This window comes from Eumetopias jubatus, unplaced genomic scaffold (assembly GCF_037043125.1).
Source record: "Eumetopias jubatus isolate StellerSeaLion01/CBP00866 unplaced genomic scaffold, mEumJub1_p1.0 scaffold_10, whole genome shotgun sequence".
In the NCBI taxonomy this organism is placed as follows: domain Eukaryota; kingdom Metazoa; phylum Chordata; class Mammalia; order Carnivora; family Otariidae; genus Eumetopias; species Eumetopias jubatus.
The window spans coordinates 5,391,385-5,411,710 of NW_028274816.1; the positions used below are offsets into that span (position 1 = coordinate 5,391,385).

Here is a 20,326-nt window from a genome sequence, read left to right on the forward strand (position 1 = left end):
ACCAGATAAAATCTCTTTTATCAAAATGTTCCAGGACACATGTAGAATTCCCTTTCTTAAAAAGAAAAAAAATTAAAAATCTGCTTGGATGAACTAGATGACATGGAATAAATGCTGAAAAGGAAACTGGACCATCAACAACTAAAGAAACCCTGTGTTGGGGCGCCTGGGGGGCTCAGTCATTAAGCATCTGCCTTCGGCTCAAGTTATGATCCCAGGATCCTGGGATCGAGCCCCGCACTGGGCTCCTTGCTCAGCAGGAAGTCTGCTTCTCCTCTCCCACTCCCCCTGCTTGTGTTCCCTCTCTCGCTGTCTCTCTGTCAATTGAAAAGAAAAGAAAAAAAGAAAGAAAAAGAAAGAAAGAAAAGGAAGGAAGAAAGAAAGAAACCCTGGGTTAAAGTAGCTTAAGTGCAATCAAATCCGTTTTCACTGAACTTTCCCCTCCCTCTCTGTGTTCAATTCCCCTGCTCAGTCTATTTCTTTCCCATTCTGGGTCAGCTCGCAACAGTTAAAGGGAGTCACAAGCGATCCAAAGGATCAACAGGACATTAGCTTTGATTAACTCTGCGTAATGGTAACAGTAATCTGCTTTGGAAATAGATTTAGGGAATGGAGGGGGTCACCAGGGGAAGGGTATGCTGCCATCCCATCATCCATCTTCATCTAATAAGTGTTCCCCTAGAATTAACATCAGCTATGTATTAATCTTATTTCCTACTGATCAGTACCTCAAAAGTGGGAGGAAGAGAGGAGAAACGGAAGGCCATCTTCAAAAGTTCTTAAGTCTGGTACTTAGAGAAAGCACATCTTTCTAATCTACTTCCATTCCACAATACAAATCAGATATAATTTGCAAAGGGAAAGAAGAGCCAGAAAAGAAGGTAAATAAAGAATAAAGATAAAAGCACCAGAGAACACACACACAACCTTGGGGACAGTACAGTGAACAGGTTAAGAATTCCTTGTACCCTAGGGTTCACCAGTGTTGCTGAAGCATTCATCAGTACAGTAATACATATTTAAGAGATAAATGGGTCACTTGGAAGAAATGACAACAATGTAACTTATCAGGCTAAATGAAAGATAAAGCAAACAACTTTCCCAGGAAACTACCTTTGCTAGGATATGACACGCCATATTTGTCTTGGGGGTAACAAAACATCAGTCTACTAATGTCCTAAGACTGTATTCCCAATAACTATATAAGCCATATTTCTAACAAAATTAAAATTTAATGCCTCAAATTTAAAGCTTTCTCAATTAAAATCGTTATTCTGTTGCAAAGAATGTGACTGAAAAAACAATGCTGGTTACCAATGTGACCATATAAATGCAATTTGAGTTCTAGATTACTCAAGCATAGACACCTCAAGTGAGGGCTGAAGCTGCCCCCCAAAAAAAGATTAAGTCCACTGTCAACTAAAGTTAATATTCTACAATTCAAGAGTTTACAAAAATACAGAATTCCATCATAATGTGGCTTATCACATGGAACTTAGGGACAACAGGAATCAATTCTCATCATCTGAAACACTGTATAACCCAGGTGTTAGATTCTTTGTGCGTATGATGATGCACTCACTTTCCATCACTTGGAAACAATGGGCTTAGCATTGCTAAAATGCCCCATATATATGCTGTATGCCTGTTTCATGGTCCATTTTATACTGTTCACTTATGAGCAACATTAGAATTGGAAAAGTGGTTCCCTGAGCACAAAACAGTCTAAACCACCAATGCCTTTTCAAATCACTAAACCAAAACAAGCTAATCACATCGAGGGGCAGTAAAATCAGTTTGTATTCAACATAACAGAACTAGGAAAATATAAGCAGAAAAACTATCATTTCATTTCCTAACCTAGCAAATAGCTGTACATTAATCATCAATCATTCAGGCTTATGTTACAATATATCTTTATTATTTTTCCAAACACTGTAGGAAAGCACAATTTAAATCCCTATCTAAAGACTGAAAACAAGTGAAATGAGGCCGGTATTTCTTGTGAATGAAGGTATTACAGGACAGCAGCTGCTAAAACCTCCCAAAGCTCCAAAGGTAGAACCCAGATCCATCTTCAAACAAAAAGAACCCAACCACACAACAACAGCCCTGCAGTAGGAACCAAGGGCTCAAGTGTCTATTTAGACAACCCTGGAGGAGTGATGACGTAACCTGAAGCTTAGTTTAAAAAACAGAGAAAAGTACAGCTGATCAAAAGAAACAGAGCTGCAAATTCGAGCTCAATTACATTGCAGCCACTCCCTGATCCAGATTCCACCGGCTTACAACAACTTTCCCGTTTCATAGTTTAAGCAACCCAGTCTCTTAATGTCAGTCAATACCTTTTCTCTTCCTTGTCCCAGCTGCTGGTAAACATGTGAGCAAGACGCCCCTCCAGGAGTACAGAAAAGGTAAGGGAGACTTCCCGGTCATGAGAAGTCAGGTAGCTCATAGCCCTTCCCCCAGAAGCAAATACGATTTTTAACAGAGGCCCCTCCTGGACACCTTCTGTTCCTACGCATGTCCGAGTTCAAGTTTTCAAGAAGCGAAGATAAGTGCCCTGCTCTATAACACTCCATTTCACTCTTCCAAAGCACCGGCCACCGCAGCCGCAGAGAAATGAAGCCTCTCCCGTCCCAGCAGAAGTCGACCACACCTCCCTGCGAGCTCAAATTCGCCTGCGTTTCCAAAAATGGGCGCCATCACTGAGCTGTCCTCCTCTGGGCCCTAAACCGTCAGTCTTGCAAGTTTGTCTTCCTCACATTCGTTAGCTAGCCAGATTGGGTGAAGGACGGGGCTGTAGAGTGCGAGGAGGCTGGAGTAAGCGAGGCCTCGGAGCCAGCTCTGGAGCTACTCTAGGGTCCGGCCTGCCGGGAGAGCCACGCGGAGCCCAGGGCTGGGGCCTGGCCGCCGCTGGGCAAGCCTGCTCCAGCCCGCAATGCCAGCCGGCCCCAGGCTCGCGGCGCAGCTAGCGTGGGGCGGGGCTGGTGGGGCGGGGCCCTCAGGGGCGGGGCTAACGCTGTGGGCACGCCCACAAGCTCCGCCCTCCCAGCCCAGGACAGCTCCGGGGCATGGCGTAGAGCAACTCCAACCCTACCCTTGACCCCCAGCAACACTGCGACCTCAGCACTTCCACAAGCTTACATTTAGATTGAAACATGCCTTTCCGTAGAACAAAACAGATACTGGCAATTTTGTATCATTTCAACCTAAGACCTACACAGAGTATATGGGACATACATGGCCAGACAAGTGCTCTTCTCCTGGTTAACCGTGTGAACATAGAGTAAAAGCATTCTCCACACTTCATTAACTATTTACCGGGCGTCAACTACCATATTTCTTCAATTCTAACTCACTCCTCTACTTCTACCCCTGTCGGCACCATACTTGAAACTCCTTCTCTCCCTTCGAAAAGATTGCAGTGAGAGTAGCAAACACTACATAACCATATTAAACTCCTTCAACCTCCAAACTGAGATTATACTCTCTTCCCACTCTGGGAAAACCATCTTAAATGGCCTCATTAAACAGAGAAGCTTGTTTTGTTTTTAAAGAAGCATTACCTGTGCCCCAATAAAGTCTTGGGCCTCAGCTTTGCACTGCGTCAGGTAGTACACTCCGGGGTTTAACCTGTCATTACATCATGCTTACAGGGCAGCCTGCAAACGCGTGAACTCTGTGCAGTAAGTTGCAGATTACCCATTTTCCACATCAAATTTTAATTCTAATCACTTCCCAGCCCTCTTAATAGTGTGTTCAAACACTTCAACTTCATTTTAATATTAGGCTACACAAAACATCATTAGGAATAGAAATATCATTAAAATTAGATAAAGACTGTTATTACTTACATTTTTATTTTCTAATACATATTCATTCTAGAGAGGTCTCAGGCTTCTAGGGCAGGAGACTCCAAATGTTTTAAGCAGGGAAACTCTTTCCAAACAGTTAAAACTGAACCGAAATGTATAAAACAAGTCAAAGGGAAAGAATGATTCTGAGAGAAAAAAAATCATTTTTCCCAAACTTCCAAAGGATCTGTTACAGAGACTTATAGCACCATCTGAAAACCATTAACCTACACACAAACCTCTCAACAAGTGAGTCAGGACAATAAAAGCGTAGGCATTCTGGAGTCACCTACACACAGTTGGATTCAAACCCAGTCTTCACCACTGCTCAGTCATAAAACTGGGACAATATTTCCAGCCTCACACAGCTTTTGTCTGGATTAAGGGAGATGGGTAATTTATGTATATCATAGATGGTACACACTCCAAAATATGTATTCACCTGACATCTCCAAACTTTCTTGCCTTGCTTGAGGTCATCTACTAGTTAGTGGGTTCCAAAAGATAGTTTAAATGTATGGGTTCCAAAAGATACTTTGGAGTTTGTAAAGGTGATCAAACATGTCTGCCAAAGATCAACTGCCATTTAACTAACCTTTAGCACAATAAACCTTAATAAATTTCTCGACTAGGCAGAATATTTACACTGGTTTTACAGAGAGCTTAAAATTTCACAAAAATTATATTACACTGACAAGCCCATAAAATAAAAAATTAACAAAAATCCAAAATTTAGGAAGAGTGACGTAGTACCTATACTTTCTAAAGCATACATGCAAAAGAAGTACTTTCTACATTTGACATTGTGAAGGGTATTATGCAGAAAATGTTATGTTAAAAATCTATTTTAAAATTTACCTCTCACACATTGACAAAATTAAATTTAAATTTAATGCAAGTCTCCTTAAAAATTTAACGGCTTAAAATGCCAAAAGTTAAAAAAAAATCAAACTTCATTATAAAACAATAATGCTAAGGAAAAAAAGTGTTTAATTTTTAATTTCCAAAACTGTAGCAAAGTAATACGAGGAATTTAAATTGCACGTATTTTCCTAAAATCTCTATTTTTCCGAAGGTAATTCTGAAAATTCCACTGCTATAGAAGAAGAGTTACTTATATCTAGTAAGACTGGTGATCGGAAATGGGGAAAGCTCAGGACAACAATCTGGTAAAATGATCTGCTGTAAAAACAGAAGTCTGAACAAAGGTGATAGCCCAGTATAATGGAGAGGAAAGTGCAAATCCCAATTCAAATGTGTAAAGCAATGTACATTTGCCTTTTTACTGCAGAAATCACTCTATTTTGAGACTTCCACCCCAGTAAAAAAAAAAACAGCCTATACTGAATCAGAACCCACTAGACACTATGCTAGATACTGCAGTATAGCAGCAGATGAAATGCAAAGTGGGAGTGATCTAGATGCCTGTGAGAGATTTTGGCAGAAAAGCAGTTGACGTACAAGAGTTCAGAGTGCAGAGGAGGAGGCGTTAACACACAATGCTATCTGAAATCACAGGGAAGAGGAGCATGCCTAAAATAAGAGAAATCCCAAGAAGCAGTGGCCTAGACTGCAACAGTTCTCAAACTTTATGGTGCCAACTAATCATCTAGGGATCTTATTGCAGGTTTGGTCTTAGAATCAGAATTATTCTGAAGCTAGGCCTGAGATTCTGCATTTTTAACCCTAGGTGTGGCCAACTGCTGGTTGACGCTCACAGGAGTAGCAAAAACCTGAACAACTGAGAAGGAAAGCAAAGGTGAGAGAAAAGCAAGAGAGTGGTATCTCAGAAGTCAAGGGAAGGTACTGACAAGAAGATCTATAAACACTCACATGTACAAATATTAGAATAAACTATGCTTTATTATATACTTATAGAGAACTTGTACTCTTTCTATAATCAGAAAAAAATTAAAAGGCAACAAGCAGACATGCTTGAACATGCAAGAATTCATGGAATATATAGCACCCATGAATCCTTAATTGATTAAAAATAATCAAGCAATGGATCAAAATAAGTAATTTAGAAGTGGTGATTTGGTAAAAGGTGCAAATATATAAATAACAAAAAATCTATGGTAAGAAGTAGTAAAAATAATGGCACAGTCAACCATGTGGAATCTGCTGAGAGGTCAAGTATGATCATGCCTAACAGGTGTTCATGGGTTGGCGTTATAGAAGTTACTGGTGGCCTCTGCAAAAGCAACCTTGGAGATATGGCTGGTGCATAAATCAGACCAAAGGAGACTGAACAGAATGCTCTGTTAACAAAAAGCATGGCTGTGGAGAGGAGAGGCAAGTTAGAGAGTGGCTGAAAGGCCCAAAGAAGTTGTCCACTTGGTTCCTTTTTTCTTTTTTAAATGGGAGAGACCAGAATATAGTGAATGCTGATAGAGTCCAGAAAAGAGGGTAGTAATCCCAAGAAATGGAGCAATGGATAAAATAAAATTCTTGGTGATGGGGGATTCAAAAGTCAAGACAGAGTGACTAGACCTTTTTAGAAGAGATGGTAAGAACAAAGAAGACAGAAGATGTCTAGCTCAGGAAGTTGGAGGTTAAGAAAGTTTCAGTCTGAGAGTTTCCATAGTCTCAGCAAAGTCTCTGCATAGTCATTCTCTTTTGGTGGGGGGTGGGGGGGATAAAGAGAAGATGGTATCAGCACCAAGTCATGGCAGAGTGTTTTTTATGAATTGGTTGGGTCTTTTGGTAGGACATTGAGGATATAGTCAAAATATGAAGTGTCAGTCGTTACCTTAGGTCCCAAAAAATCTCAACTGCCTTTCTTGAACCAAAGGAGAAGTAATTTGCCATTAACATTAATATGTTCTCCAAATTTCTGGATCATAACTCTAAAACTAGCTAGAATTGCCAAACTTAACAACCATTTTTAATTTCCAAAACTGTAGCAAAGTAATATGAAGAATTTAAATTGCACGTATTTTCCTATCTCTATTTTCCCGAAGGTAATTCTGAAAATTCCGCTGCTATAGAAGAGTTACTTATATCTAGTAAGACTGGCAATCGGAAATGGGGAAAGCTCAGGACAATAATCTGGTAAAATGATCTGCTGTAAAAACAGAAGTCTGAACAAAGGTGATAGCCCAGTAAATGGAGAGGAAAGTGCAAACCCCAATTCAAATGTGTAAAGCAATGTACATTTGCCTTTTTACTGCAGAAATCACTCTATTTTGAGACTTCTACCCCAGTAAAAAAAAAAACAGCCTATAGTGAATCAGAACCCACTAGACACTATGCTAGATACTGCAGTTTAGTAGCAGATGAAATGCAAAGTAAGAGTGATCTAGATGCAATACCAAGCACTGATAAGCACTTTGATGGTGGGAATGCAAAACAGCACAACTGCAGAAAGTTTTGTGGGACAGCATGGTTCTATATCCCAATTCTATTTTACTAGCTACATGATATTTTTATTTCACATCGAATCTACAATTTAATTAAATCAAGAATAAAAATACTAACATCTCCCAAAACAAGGCAAGCCCATTTTTAACATGCTAATAGTAAAACTTTCCCTTTCTCACCTGCCAAAATAAAGATTATATTAAACTTCAAAACTGTATCAAAACAATCATTTAAACCTAACTGCAACCATTCTGGTTTCATTTCTCACAATTATATCACAAAACAAATACCCATCCTTGGGGATTAGGAGTGCGCTTATTGTGATGAGCACTGGGTGATGTATGGAACTGCTGAATCACTATACCGTACACCTGAAACTAACAGAACACTGTATGTCAACTGTACTGGAATTACAATAAAAATTTTTGAAAAATAAGACAAATACCCATTTTTCCCCTTGAATCCTTAATTATGATTCATTTTTTGGCAGAGCCACCATACCTCAAGAAAGTTTTCAGAAAGGACATATAAGAGTCTCAATCTTGGCAGTCTGAAGCTCTTACAGAAACTGCACAGGTTTACAATTCTAGTCACACCCTTTTCCCCTGAGAACTATATAAATTCTGCTCATGATCTTTTGACATAATGATGTAGATGAAAAATCTACTGCCGTTTTTATTCTTATTCCTTGGCAGGTTAACATTTTCTCGCTGGCTTGTTGGGACTCTTTGTCTCTGAAAGAAATTTTCACCAGGGCATTTGGCTGGCAGTTGGTGGAGCATGCAACTCTTGATCTAGGGGTTGTGAGTTCAGGCCCTGCCTTGGGTGTAAAGAGTACTTAAAAATAAAATCCTAAAAAAAAAAAAAAAAAAAAAAATTCCACCAAAACATCATGTATATGCCATCAGCACTTGCTGAACAAAACACTAGGTGAGTCTTTTCAATCCAAAGGTTCAAATCTTTCACCTCTGTGGACTTCTAATTATTCTTTGATCCTTCCCATCTATTTGTTTCTTTTCTGCACTGATACTGACTCTGCTGGATCTATCTTACAGTCACATATTTTTTTCTCGTAATTTCAATCTTTGTTTTGCATTGCATTCCAAAAGAAATCAAGTTCTAATTCATGAATCTGATTTTGCTAAAATTACCTTATGTCTTGGTATAGTAAAGCATTTTTTCATTATGTAGATACCCTCAACCTCCAACAAGGGAATCAAGATTTTGGTGGCAAGAATGGCTGTTTCCCTGTCCTTTCCCTGAAGTTGGAATGGCTACATAAATTTGGATGATACTGCTCTTATACTTCCTTAATCCCTCTACATGAGTTTTCATATTTAATTGTGATGCCTCTCACTGGACCTTGCCTGTTTGTTGTTGCTTTTGTTCTTACGGCTATAGTCTAAACAGGTCACAGGGTCAGCAAGCTAAATAAGGCAAAATAGGGATCCTCCTCCATTTTCATTAAAACAGTTGCCCCAAACATTTATTAAACACCTAGTATGGTACCAGGTATTGTCCTCAAAGGACATACACTATGATTTTATTTCACCATTTCAGTGAGCTTCCAGGTTAGGCATCTACCCCCTACCTCACAGGTAAGAAAATAAATTCACAAAATAAATGTTTCAGATCATAAAACCAGTAAATAATGGAGGCTGGAGCTTAAATGATCGGGGCAGACTTAGAAGGGATGGGCAGAAGGGGGCAAATGGCAACCTAGGCAAAGCAAACAAACATACCAGAAATTTTAAACTTGAAAGAAATCTGAACCAACTTTCATTTTGAGAAAAGAAAACGATACAAATAACTTGCTAAATGTCATGTAACTTAAATCAATGTTCTAACCCAGGTTGTATAATTTCCTCTATCTATCTATCTAATCTATCTAATCTATCTATCTAATCTATCTGTCTAATCTATCTATCTTATCTATCTATCTATCTAAATCCCCCAACACAGGGCTTGACCTCACAACCCGGAGAACAAGACCTGAGCTGAGAACAGGAGTCGGACACTTAACTGACTGAGCCAGTCAGGGGCCCGTTCCACAATCCTTTTAAGCAAATATGCTTTGCATAGTCCATAATTCAACTTGAAAAATTAATCTTTTCTGAATTTACGTCTAATAACCTTCAAAATAAAAATAAAAATTTAATTAAACTATCGTTTGCTTTCCCTCCCAATGCAAGAGGGATCTAATCAAAAAAGATGATACCTAGTTAAGTCCTTGAACAAGTAACCAGTTAACTAAAGTCAGCTCCTTAAGGTACCTTTCCTGATCACTTTATCTAAAGGCCAGATGACCCTTCTAATTATCTTCACAATATGTCACCATTTGAAATTCTGACTATTAATTATTTTCTCCCCTATTCCCTCCCAACTACAACACCAACTTTTTACTCATAACTCAAGTTCTCAAACTTTTTTGTTATCAGGAACACTTTACACCAGCGGTTGGCAAACTACAACTGCAGGACAGCTGCCAGTTTCTGGAAGTAGTTTTATTGGAACATAGTTACGTCCTTTCATTTACAAACTGCCCACTGACTGCCTTCGAATTGAATTGAATACCTGATCCTATGACTTCTAAACCCTTTAAACCTATCTAGCCATGGGGGGGGGCCTTATTCATTTTTTATTAACATATAATGTATTATTTGTTTCATCAGTCTTACACAATTCACAGTGCTCACCATAGCACATACCTCCCCAATGTCCATCACCCAGCCAACCCATCCCTCCCACCCCCCACCACTCCAGCAACCCTCAGTTTGTTTCCTGAGATTAAGAGTCTCTTATGGTTTGTCTCCCTCTCTGGTTTCGTCTTGTTTCATTTTTCCCTCCCTTCCCCTATGATCCTCACATCAGTGAGATCATATGATACATGTCTTTCTCTGACTGACTTTGCTCAGCATAATACCCTCTAGTTCCAACCACGTCATTGCAAATGGCAAGATTTCATTTTTTTTTCTGATGGCTGCATAACATTCCATTGTATATATATACCTCATCTTCTTTATCCGTTCATCTGTTGATGGACATCTAAGCTCTCCATAGTTTGCCTATTGTGGACACTGCTGCTATAAACATTGGGTTGCAGGTGCCCCTTCAGATCACTACATTTGTATCTTTGGGGTAAATACCCAGTAGTGCAATTGCTGGGTCATAGGGTAGCTCTATTTTCAACTTTTTGAGGAAACTCCATACTGTCTTCCAGAGTGGCTGCACCAGCTTGCATTCCCACCAACAGCGTAGGAGGGTTCCCCTTTCTCTGCATCGTCGCCAACATCTGTTGTTTCCTAACTTGTTAATTTTAGCCATTCTAACTGGTGTGAGGTGGTATCTCACTGAGGTTTTGATTTGTACTTCCCTGATGCTGAGTGATGTTGAGCACTTAAAAAACTTATTCTTTACTGCTTTGTACTTTTAAAAAATTACTGAGGACTCCAAAAGAGCTTTTTGTCTATGTGGCTTGTATGTACTGATATTTACTGTATTAGAAATTCAATCTAATAAATTTTTAAAGTATTTATTTTAAAATTACCATTACATTTACATTACATGTAAAAAAATCCATGACATGTTAAATGTTTATGAAAAATATTTTCCATAATAGGGAGAAAAATGTCTGTGTTTCATATTTTTTGCACATCTTTTCAATGTCTGATGCAATAAAATGCAATTGGACATTTATTAACTGCTTTTGCATTTAATCTGTTAAGATGCCACATGCCATGTAGCTTCTGGGAAACTCCACCCTACCCTCATGTCTCATTATTGTGAAAACAGTTTTGACCCTCAAAGGGTCTTGAGAACTCCCAGGATCCCTGAACCATTTACTTTTGGTTCAGAACTTCTGCACTGAGAAACTTCATGAGAATAGACCTTGTTTGTTTTGCTCATGCTTGTGTCTCCAGCACCTAGGACAGTACCCAGCCCAGACCAGGTACTCAAGTATTTCTGGAAGGAATGACTAAATCAAGTAGAACAGCATGAAGGATTCTAAGGAGAAGGAACAGCATATGTATAAAAGCAGAACTCACTTATCCCTGATGCCCCTGCAAGTAGAATGCATTTACTGATATACACCTTAAAGAGAATTCACAACTGAGATTTAGAATTCACTTTAAAATAACTGGGATCTGTGCTGATCTTTGACAAAGAAATGAAGGCAATGAAGAAAAGACAGCCTTTTCAACAAATGATGCTGGAACAACTCGCTATCCACATAACAAAAAAAATCAATCTAGACACAGATCTCACACCCTTCACAAAAAAAACCAGCTCAAAATGGATCATTGACCTAAATGTAAACTCCCAGAAGATAATGGGAGAAAATCTAGATGACCTTGGGTTTAGCAAGGACTTTTCAAAAACACAACCAAACACATGAACCAGGAAAGAAACAACTGATAAGTTGGACTTGATTAAAATTAAAAATGTCTGCTCTGCAAAAGACCCTGTCATGAGAATGAGAAGACAGACTGGGAGAAAATACTTGCAAAAGACTTATCTGATAAAGGACTATCATCCAAAATATACGAAGAACTCTTTGAAACTCAACAATAAAACTAACAACCCAACTTAAACCTTAACAGACACCTAGCCAAAGATACACAGATGGCAAACGGGCATATGAAAAGGTGCTCCACATCATCTGTCATCAGGGAAATGCAAATTAAAACAAGAAGATACCACTACATTATCTATCAAAATGGCCAAAATCTAGAACACTGACCCCACCAAATGGTGGTGGGCACGTGGAGCAACAGGAACGCTCATTCATTGCTGGTGGAAATGCAAAACAGTACAGTCACTATAGAAGGCAGTTTGGCGGTTTCTTACAAAACCAAACATACTCTTACCATAAGATCTAGCAATCATGCTGCTCAGTATTTACCCAAAGGATTCAAAAACATGTCCACACAAAAACCTACACACAGGTGTTTATAGCAGCTTCATTCATAATTGCCAAAATTTGGAAGCAACCAAGATGCTGTCCTCTGGTAGGTGAGTGGATAAATAAACTGGTACAACCAGACAGTGAATACTATTTAGCGCTAAAAAGAACTGAGCTACCAAGCCATGAAAAGACACGGAAGAACCTTCAATGAATGTTACTAAGTGAAAGAAGCCAATCTGAAAAGCCTACATGCTATATGATTCCAATTATGTGACATTCTGGAACTGGCAAAACTATGGAGACGGTAAAAAGATCACAGCTTGCCAGACGTCTGGGGGAGGGAGGAATGAATAGGTGCAGCACAGAGGACTTTCAGGGCAATGAAGCTGTTCTTCTGTACACTATAATGGTGGACATACAGCATTCATCATGCATCTGTCAGAATTCCTAATGCAGAACACCAACACCGAACCATTATGTAAACCATGGACTCTGGGTGATAATGATGTGTCAATGCAGGTACATCAAACTGTAACAAATGTACTACTCTGGTGGAGAACTACTGACAATGGGGGAGCTATGCATGACTGGGGTCAGGGTGAATATGGGAAATCTCCGTACCTTCTATTCAATTTTCCTACTGAATCTAAAACTGCTCTAAAAAAAAAAATAAAATCTACTTTAAAAAAAGAAAAACCTATGTGTGAAGTGAATCATTTAGTCATCATACATAATCTAAAAAAAAAAAACAGATGTACTTCCATACCAATTCTTCAAGTTTTCAAAATGTTTGTTTGTAACATCAGAGTTCCATAATTCATCAATTCCTAGACAGTAATTTCAATTTGTAGTAATGCAGTACTGACTACATACCTAGAGAACATGCCTATGTATAATGAAAAGAACGATGAATTTGATTGGAATCAGAAGCTCAAACCTGAATTCTTACTTCAGCTCTTATTAAGTATTTTGATATTGAGCAAAATTACAATATCCTGGGTCTCAAATTTCTCATTTGTGTGGGGCCCCGGGTGGCTCATTCGGTTAAGCATCGGACTCTTGACTTCAGCTCAGGTCATAGTCTCAGGGTCCTAGCATGGAGGCTGCTTGTCCCTCTCCCTCTGCTCCTCCCCCTGCTGGTACACATGGGCCCTCCCTCTCTCAAATAAATAAGTAAATAAAATCCTTTAAAATAAATGTCTCATTTGTAAAATTATTAAAACCAAAACAGATTTTCTGGACATTAATTGAGATCAAATACATGGAAACATTTGATATATTAGTAACGTTGGTGACATTTACAGAGTCATACTAGGAGCCCTGCAATTAATCACTAAATAAAAAAGACCTGGATTATACAGGATTTTCTGAAAACTGTTGTTTCAACCTACCGTGTTCATTTTCATAACCTCGATTTGGGATTCTGTCTGAAATCTGACAAAGAAAGTCTGCTGTGAACGAAGCTGCATAAACTGCGCACCTATCAACCTGTAAGGAACTGTGTCAGCAGCTTCATACACACTACTTAGGTAAGCCTCAGAAAGTAGGCTGTAGCTCCACACTGCAGATGAGGAAACTGAAGGTCAGAAAAATTAAGAATAAGCACAGAACCTGATTCCAGATTGTCTGCTTTGTCCCTAAATTTCGTTTCTTTCCAATAACCCTCAAAAACAGTATAATCTCCTACTGGCACTGAATACATAACTTCTCATCCAACACAGCTATTCAATTTATATACAAGTTGGCAAAAAAAAAAAAAAAGAAAGTAAATTTCCCTAAATTCTTTAAATTAAATCTTTGGCCCTAGCAAGTAGTTGCTTTTTGAATTTCTTTTATATCAAAGTGGTAGAATTTGATAGTCTGAGTTTGTCATTAAACCATTAGACATTAAAGTATCAAGCAGTAAGGTAAGAGCAAAGAAATACAAGTAAAAGAAGCAGGAAGAGGATCAAACAGGCTTTCTCCTTTTTATTTCACACCACACATTACTAAATAATGGAATTTTTGGTGACACACTTGAACTTATCGAAACTTTATCAGTCATGATTACAACACAATCACTACTGCAATATAACCAAATCTCACAATGTCTAGATAAAAGTGTCCAATATTCACTTAGTTATTTATGTACAAGTTCGAATACAACTGTTTATTACCATGATTATGTTTTGTACTCTCTCAGGATGTAAAACTGTCACACAGTCCTGTAGATGTTTTCTCTTTTGCTCTGTCCTGGCATTAAGCTATGCTACCCAGTTCTACACTGTAATATACAACCCATTCAACTCCACGTTCCATCTGACAAATATGGTAGGTAAACACACACACACACTCTGGCCAAAAATTTTAAAGCAGATCAAAACTGGTAGTAACCCATTAAGAGTTGGTGATACTAAGCTAAACAGAAGAGTACATTGCTTGGGAGACAGAAGAAATTAAAGAAATGAGGTAAAAAGTCATATTACAGTCTTAATACATTAAATGATAGGTAGCTCTTTACTAGTAAAAAAACAGAAAAACAATGGGATTTATGGGAAAGAAATGCCATATAAAAAAATTCATGGAGCCTTTTCAAATTAACTATTTCATTGAAAATTATAATTTGTCTTCATAAGCATTAGATTTGAAACTCCAACCAAATCATTTCAGTTATTTCAAATAAGGATATAACACATGAATTAACTTATACTCAAATTTTCCTCAAAGTTAAAAAATAAAATATTTTTCTCAAATTAAGATTCTATTCTTGGGGGGGAAGGATGGTCCACATTTTCTATAAAAATGGAATGTTTTATTTTCTGTGTTTAATAATCTAAAAAGCAGTAGTAGCACATTCTGAATAATCTGACTCCATCTGGTAGCCAAATAATTGAATGCTCCGATCCGCATTTACGGTCACGCTGGCTCCAAGTCAATACCACAGTACTCTAATTATGAAGGACTAAAGACAAAAGCAGAAGGCCACCTCAAATGCAAATGACGCACTGGTGTAAAGCAAAGCCCAAATGGCATCATGGTTTTCACTGAAGCATTTATACGCTGGTAAGAAAATGCAATACGTGTGGTGACCACAGCATACCGGGCAATTCGGGTATGTTTAACCCAAAAACAACAGAATAATAACAGTCCATTGCATAACCCGTGTCGTTTCAAGACTTCAATTTAGCAGGCAGTAACCAATGCTTTAGTAAATTAGTATTTCACACTGATTTTGCAGTTTTGTTTTTAATGTACAAGTTTTGAACTGTCACCAACATCTAACAGAACTGATCAATCACTGGCTCCTCCTGTCTAATAAACTGTTCGCTGTCCCTGCACACAGTTTTCCTAGATCACCAGCTACTCCTCAGCTGCCTTTATTGATTCCTGCTCTTCTCCCCAAACTCTCGACATTGGGAGTTGTCCATGGTCCACTTTTCCTCACTCTGTTGATCTCATTCAGTCTTACAGTTTTTAAATTCCACCAACATCTCCAGCCCAGATTAAAAAACAAACAAACAAACAAAAAAACCCCTCCAGATTTCTCTTACATCCAACTTCCTAGATATCACTGCGGGCAGGGATGGGGTGGGGGGTAAAAGGGGGCTGATGAACAAAGCTGAACCCCTCATCTTCTCCCAGACTACTCCACCCACCACCTTCCCCTTTCTCTTGATGGCCACTCCATTCTTCCAGTTACTCAGTTCAAAAGCCTTAGAAGTTATCCTTGATTCTTTATTTCAGACCACATATCTAAAACCACCAGGAAATCGTACTGTATCACCTTTAAAAATATATCCAGAATCCAGCCACTCTTCACCACCTCTATCACCTCCATGTAATATAGTTCAAGCCACCATTATCTCTCACCAACATTATTAAAATATCCTTCTAAACAGCACTCACCCCTGTTTCCATCCTTGTCTCCCACCCCCAGCCCAGTATGTTCTAAGCACAGGAGTCAGAAAAATCCAGTTAAAATTTATATCAGGTCATGTCACTCCTCTGCTCAATACCCTCCTCCCTTGGCAACCCATATCCAAGTAACAGATACAATCTTAAACCGCCGATAAGGCCCCTACACAATATGGTCATTACTCTCTGACTTCATCTCCCACTTCTTTCCCTCTCACTAGCCTCCTGGTTCCCTAAGACTAAGATGTTCCTTTGGGCCTCTGCTTTAACATGCTTTTCTCCTGGATGTACACATAACTGATTCTCTCACCTCCTTCTAATCTCTGCCTGTATGCTACCTTCTCAATGACACCTACCCTGTCCCCTGTCCCTCTATTTAGAACAGTGACCAGGACTTTGCCCATTGACCCCTCTACTATGCACTCCTAATCCTTTACCCATTCCACTACCCTCTCTTTCCTCCTTCCCCTCCCCCCATTTCTGCTCTATTTTTTTCTACAGAATGTATTACCTTCTATCAGGCTACACAATTTAATTATGCTTGTTGTAGCAGTGCTCCTCCTCCTCAACCTGAAAGGCAGGAATTTCTGTCAGATTCAGTGATGTATCCCAAATACTTAAAAATGCCTAGCAGACACACAGGCTCAATAAATTATTTGTTGGGTGAACAAATAAATCAGAAAGCAAAAGAACTCTGGACTTTTGAGCAATAACATCCAAAGCCAGATGCAATAGAGCGATGCTTTTTAAAATCCTCAAAGAGAATGATTACTAGTCTAGAATTCTAAGTGCAACCGAAATTACCTAAAAGTGTTGACAGAATAATGATGCAAAGTTTCAAAACATTACTTCCCCTGGATATGTTTTAGGAAGCTCCTGGAGGACAAGCCCTTCAAATACACATAAGGGAACGAACCAAGAAAAAGGGCAACATGGGCTACAATTAAGATGTAACCCTCAAGAAAGGTAAAAGGAACACTGACAATGTCAATTTTACACTAGTGGAAGAAGGCAACGTGAGGCATCCAGCACCCTGAACACATAGACAAGTGGTAAGGAATGTGGGGCGGCATTAGTAGCAAGCACAGAGAAAACAAAGCAAACAAGAAAAGACAAGCATTAACGACAAGGAAAATTATACAAATTCCAATTTAAAAGTACAAGGAAAAAAGTTACAACAGCTTACTATATGGCTCAAATTGTGAATAACTTTTATAATCATAATAATGCAAATACGAAATCATGTTACTAAATTAAGAGAGTATATAAATGGGAAGGTTTGTACATGTGATGGAGGCAGAAAGACAAGTTAAATCCACAAAAGGAATTCAATAGATAAGGCCTAAAACTGAAATCTGGATTTAACAATAGAAGCATGTTAGAGACAAAGATGGTAAATACAAAAATAGCTCAGTAAAAACAGTTGCCTCTGGCAAAGGACACCTAGAGAGGAATAGAGGCAGGGAGTTTTTCTTAAAAAAAAAAAAAAAAAAAAAAAAAAACCTAAGAATATTTTGAATTATATGTGCATGTAAAACTCCAGAAAAAAAGGAAAAAAGTTCAAAAACTTGGTATAAGAAACGTCACAAATTGCATGTATTGCTTAAGAAAGGACAGAAATTTGTTTTCAAAGATTTGATTCCATCTTTGATCAGCAAAGATGTGGCGAAAGAGACTTTCCTACACTGTTGGAAATGTCCACTGTGGAAGCTTCTAATAAGATTTGGCACTTTGCTTCAAAATTTCAAGTGTGTATACTCTATGACCCAGCAATTTCTTCCAAGTCCCTCTTCTAATTTACAGTTGGCAAAAGTGTATGTATCCGGATGCCTACAGCAATCCTGTTTATAGCAGCAAATAAACTGAAAATTCAAGTCCTATCTTAAGAGAGTGACTAAAATATATGGTCCATACAACAGAACACTATGCTGCCTTTTTTTAAAAAAATAAGATGGACTCATATCTACTAATATAAGAATCAACCTTTTTAAATGAGTGGGTTAAAAAAAGCCACATAATATCATAATCCTATTTATGTTAAAATAAAAAAAAAGTTAAGTAAACACACACACTGATATAGCTGTTCTCTGTATATTTGTATATACCATATAATGAGACAGAAAAGAAACTGGAAGGGCATAGGAACTGCAGAATGTGGTTTAAAGACTTAAAGCGAAGGATTAGAGAAGAAGAGAGGCAAGTTTAGAACCAGAAACCACAGAGATCAGAGATGGGACCACTGAACTATAGCCACACAACCTATCAAAAACTTCAGGATACAGACTATAAGCACAAACATCATCATTTAGAATTACACAGTTCAGGGGCGCCTGGGTGGCTCAATCAGTTAAGCGTCTGCCTTCGGCTCAGGTCATGATCCCAGGGTCCTGGGACTGAGCCCTGCATCGCATTCCCTGCTCAACGGGGAGCCTGCTTCTCTCTCTCCCCCGCCTGCTCGTGTTCTCTTTCTCACTATCTCTCTCTCTCTCAAATAAATAAAATCTTAAAAAAAAAAATTACACAGTTCAAACATGTCGTTACTGACAAGTGGTAATCATTTAACAGGAAAATATCTACAAGGATTTATGTCAGATCAAAGAAATTAAAATATCTATGGTTGACTTTAAAAAAATGTGTTAACACATACACACAGACTAGAAACTACGCCAAAATGTCTACAATGGTTACTTTCCAATCATCAGATTATGAACGATCATGGGGAAGATAAGGGTTGCATTTCTGTATGTATTCCTCCAATGTTCTATAAAACATATATATTATTTTGGTAATAAAAAGGATTAAATTTCAGTGCATATTCTGTGTCTCCACACTTTCCTGCTAATGAATTGCTGGTGACTTCATACAAAAATTGAAACACTGAGAAATCAAGAGCTTATTTTGTCTACCTGCCTTGATGCTTTTTTCTTAGATTTCTCTTTTTTCTTAAAATGCCTGAAATATATGGTTACTAATAGGGGAAAAAAAATTGAGACCGCCCATTCATATAATATAAAAAACCCACATATTTCATATACATATTACAGTTTATACTTATAAAAAGTCTTAAACTTAGCGTTTTAAAAGTTAATTATAAAACTAATGATGTAATGTATGGTGATTAACATATCATAATAAAAAAGTTAATTATAAGACAAAATAAAATTTGTCGATTATCTCGCCAAACAAAATCAAAAGAATACAATCTGCAGACATCTATTCACAATTATCTGTATTAAGACATCTGAAGTTGTCCCTAACAAAGCTAAATCAGGGTCCTTGGGATGCGCGCGCATACACACGCCTGAATTTTAACCAAACTCAAAGGAGCAAAAGGTAAAACACAAAGGAGAAAATAAAATAGCAAAGAGTTTTGAACAGTGAGATTATTCCATTTACTTAAATCAATTATTGAAGTAATCTTTCCAAGATAAGAGTCTTTTAAAGAAGCTAGTATACTTTTTTTTTTTTTTTTGAGAGACAGTACAAGTGGGGGGAGCGGCAAGGAGAGGGAGAAGCAGGCTCCCACTGAGCAGAGAGCCTGGCGTGGGGCTCGATCCCAGGACCCTGGGATCATGACCTGAGCAAAAGGCAGATGCTTAAACTCTGCTTAACCGACTGAGCCACCCAGGTGCGCCTACACTAAATTTCACTGTATCAACCATCACTAGCTAAGCCTATCAGGATGACAATAATAAATAACAAGCACAGTATAATACTTCCTAGAAAATTCAAGACTGGCATTAAATTCTTTTTTTTTTTTAAGATTTTATGTATTTATTTGTCATAGAGAGAGATAGCAAGAGAGGGAACACAAGCAGGGGGAGAGGGAGAAGCAGGCTTCCTGCTGAGCAGGGAGCCCGATGTGGGGCTCGATCCCAGGACCCTGGGATCATGACCTGAGCCGAAGGCAGATGCTTAACAACTGAGCCACCCAGGCGCCCCAAATTCTTCTAACTTTTTAAGAAAATATTTCTCACTGGCAATATCTACTTTATTTTTTTTAATTTTATTTATTTATTCGAGAGAGAGCAAGAGCAAGGAGGAGAGGCAGAGGGAAAGGGAGAAGGAGACTCCCCGCTGAACAGGGAGCCCAATGCGGGGCTCGATCCCAGGACCCTGGGATCATGACCTGAGCCGAAGGCAGATGCTTAACTGACTGAGCCATCCAGGCGCCCCCAATATCTACTTTAAAAATATAGATTAGTTGTCCAAAGGTTTACCTTCCAACTTTCTTGTTCTCCTCCCATGTGCTCCCCATACCCCCCGCTATTAAAAACAAACAGGGGTGCCTGGGTGGTTCAGTCAG

The 20,326-nt window shown here is 38.5% G+C and overlaps 1 protein-coding gene across 2 annotated transcripts in view; it reads right to left on the minus strand.

Moving 5' to 3' along the window:
• The window catches only part of SIAH1 (siah E3 ubiquitin protein ligase 1), a 28,985-nt gene that overhangs the window by 1,591 nt on the left and 7,068 nt on the right, over positions 1 to 20,326 (minus strand). Inside the window, exon 1 of one of the 2 annotated variants that reach the window (XM_028091253.2) lies at positions 2,346 to 2,929. The exons of the other annotated variant lie outside the window; for it this stretch is intronic. Within the exon in view, the coding sequence (XP_027947054.1) occupies positions 2,346 to 2,436 (91 nt within the window). The 5' untranslated portion in view covers positions 2,437 to 2,929. Of the gene's footprint in view, positions 1 to 2,345; positions 2,930 to 20,326 lie in introns of those variants that run through there. 2 annotated transcript variants of the gene reach the window in all.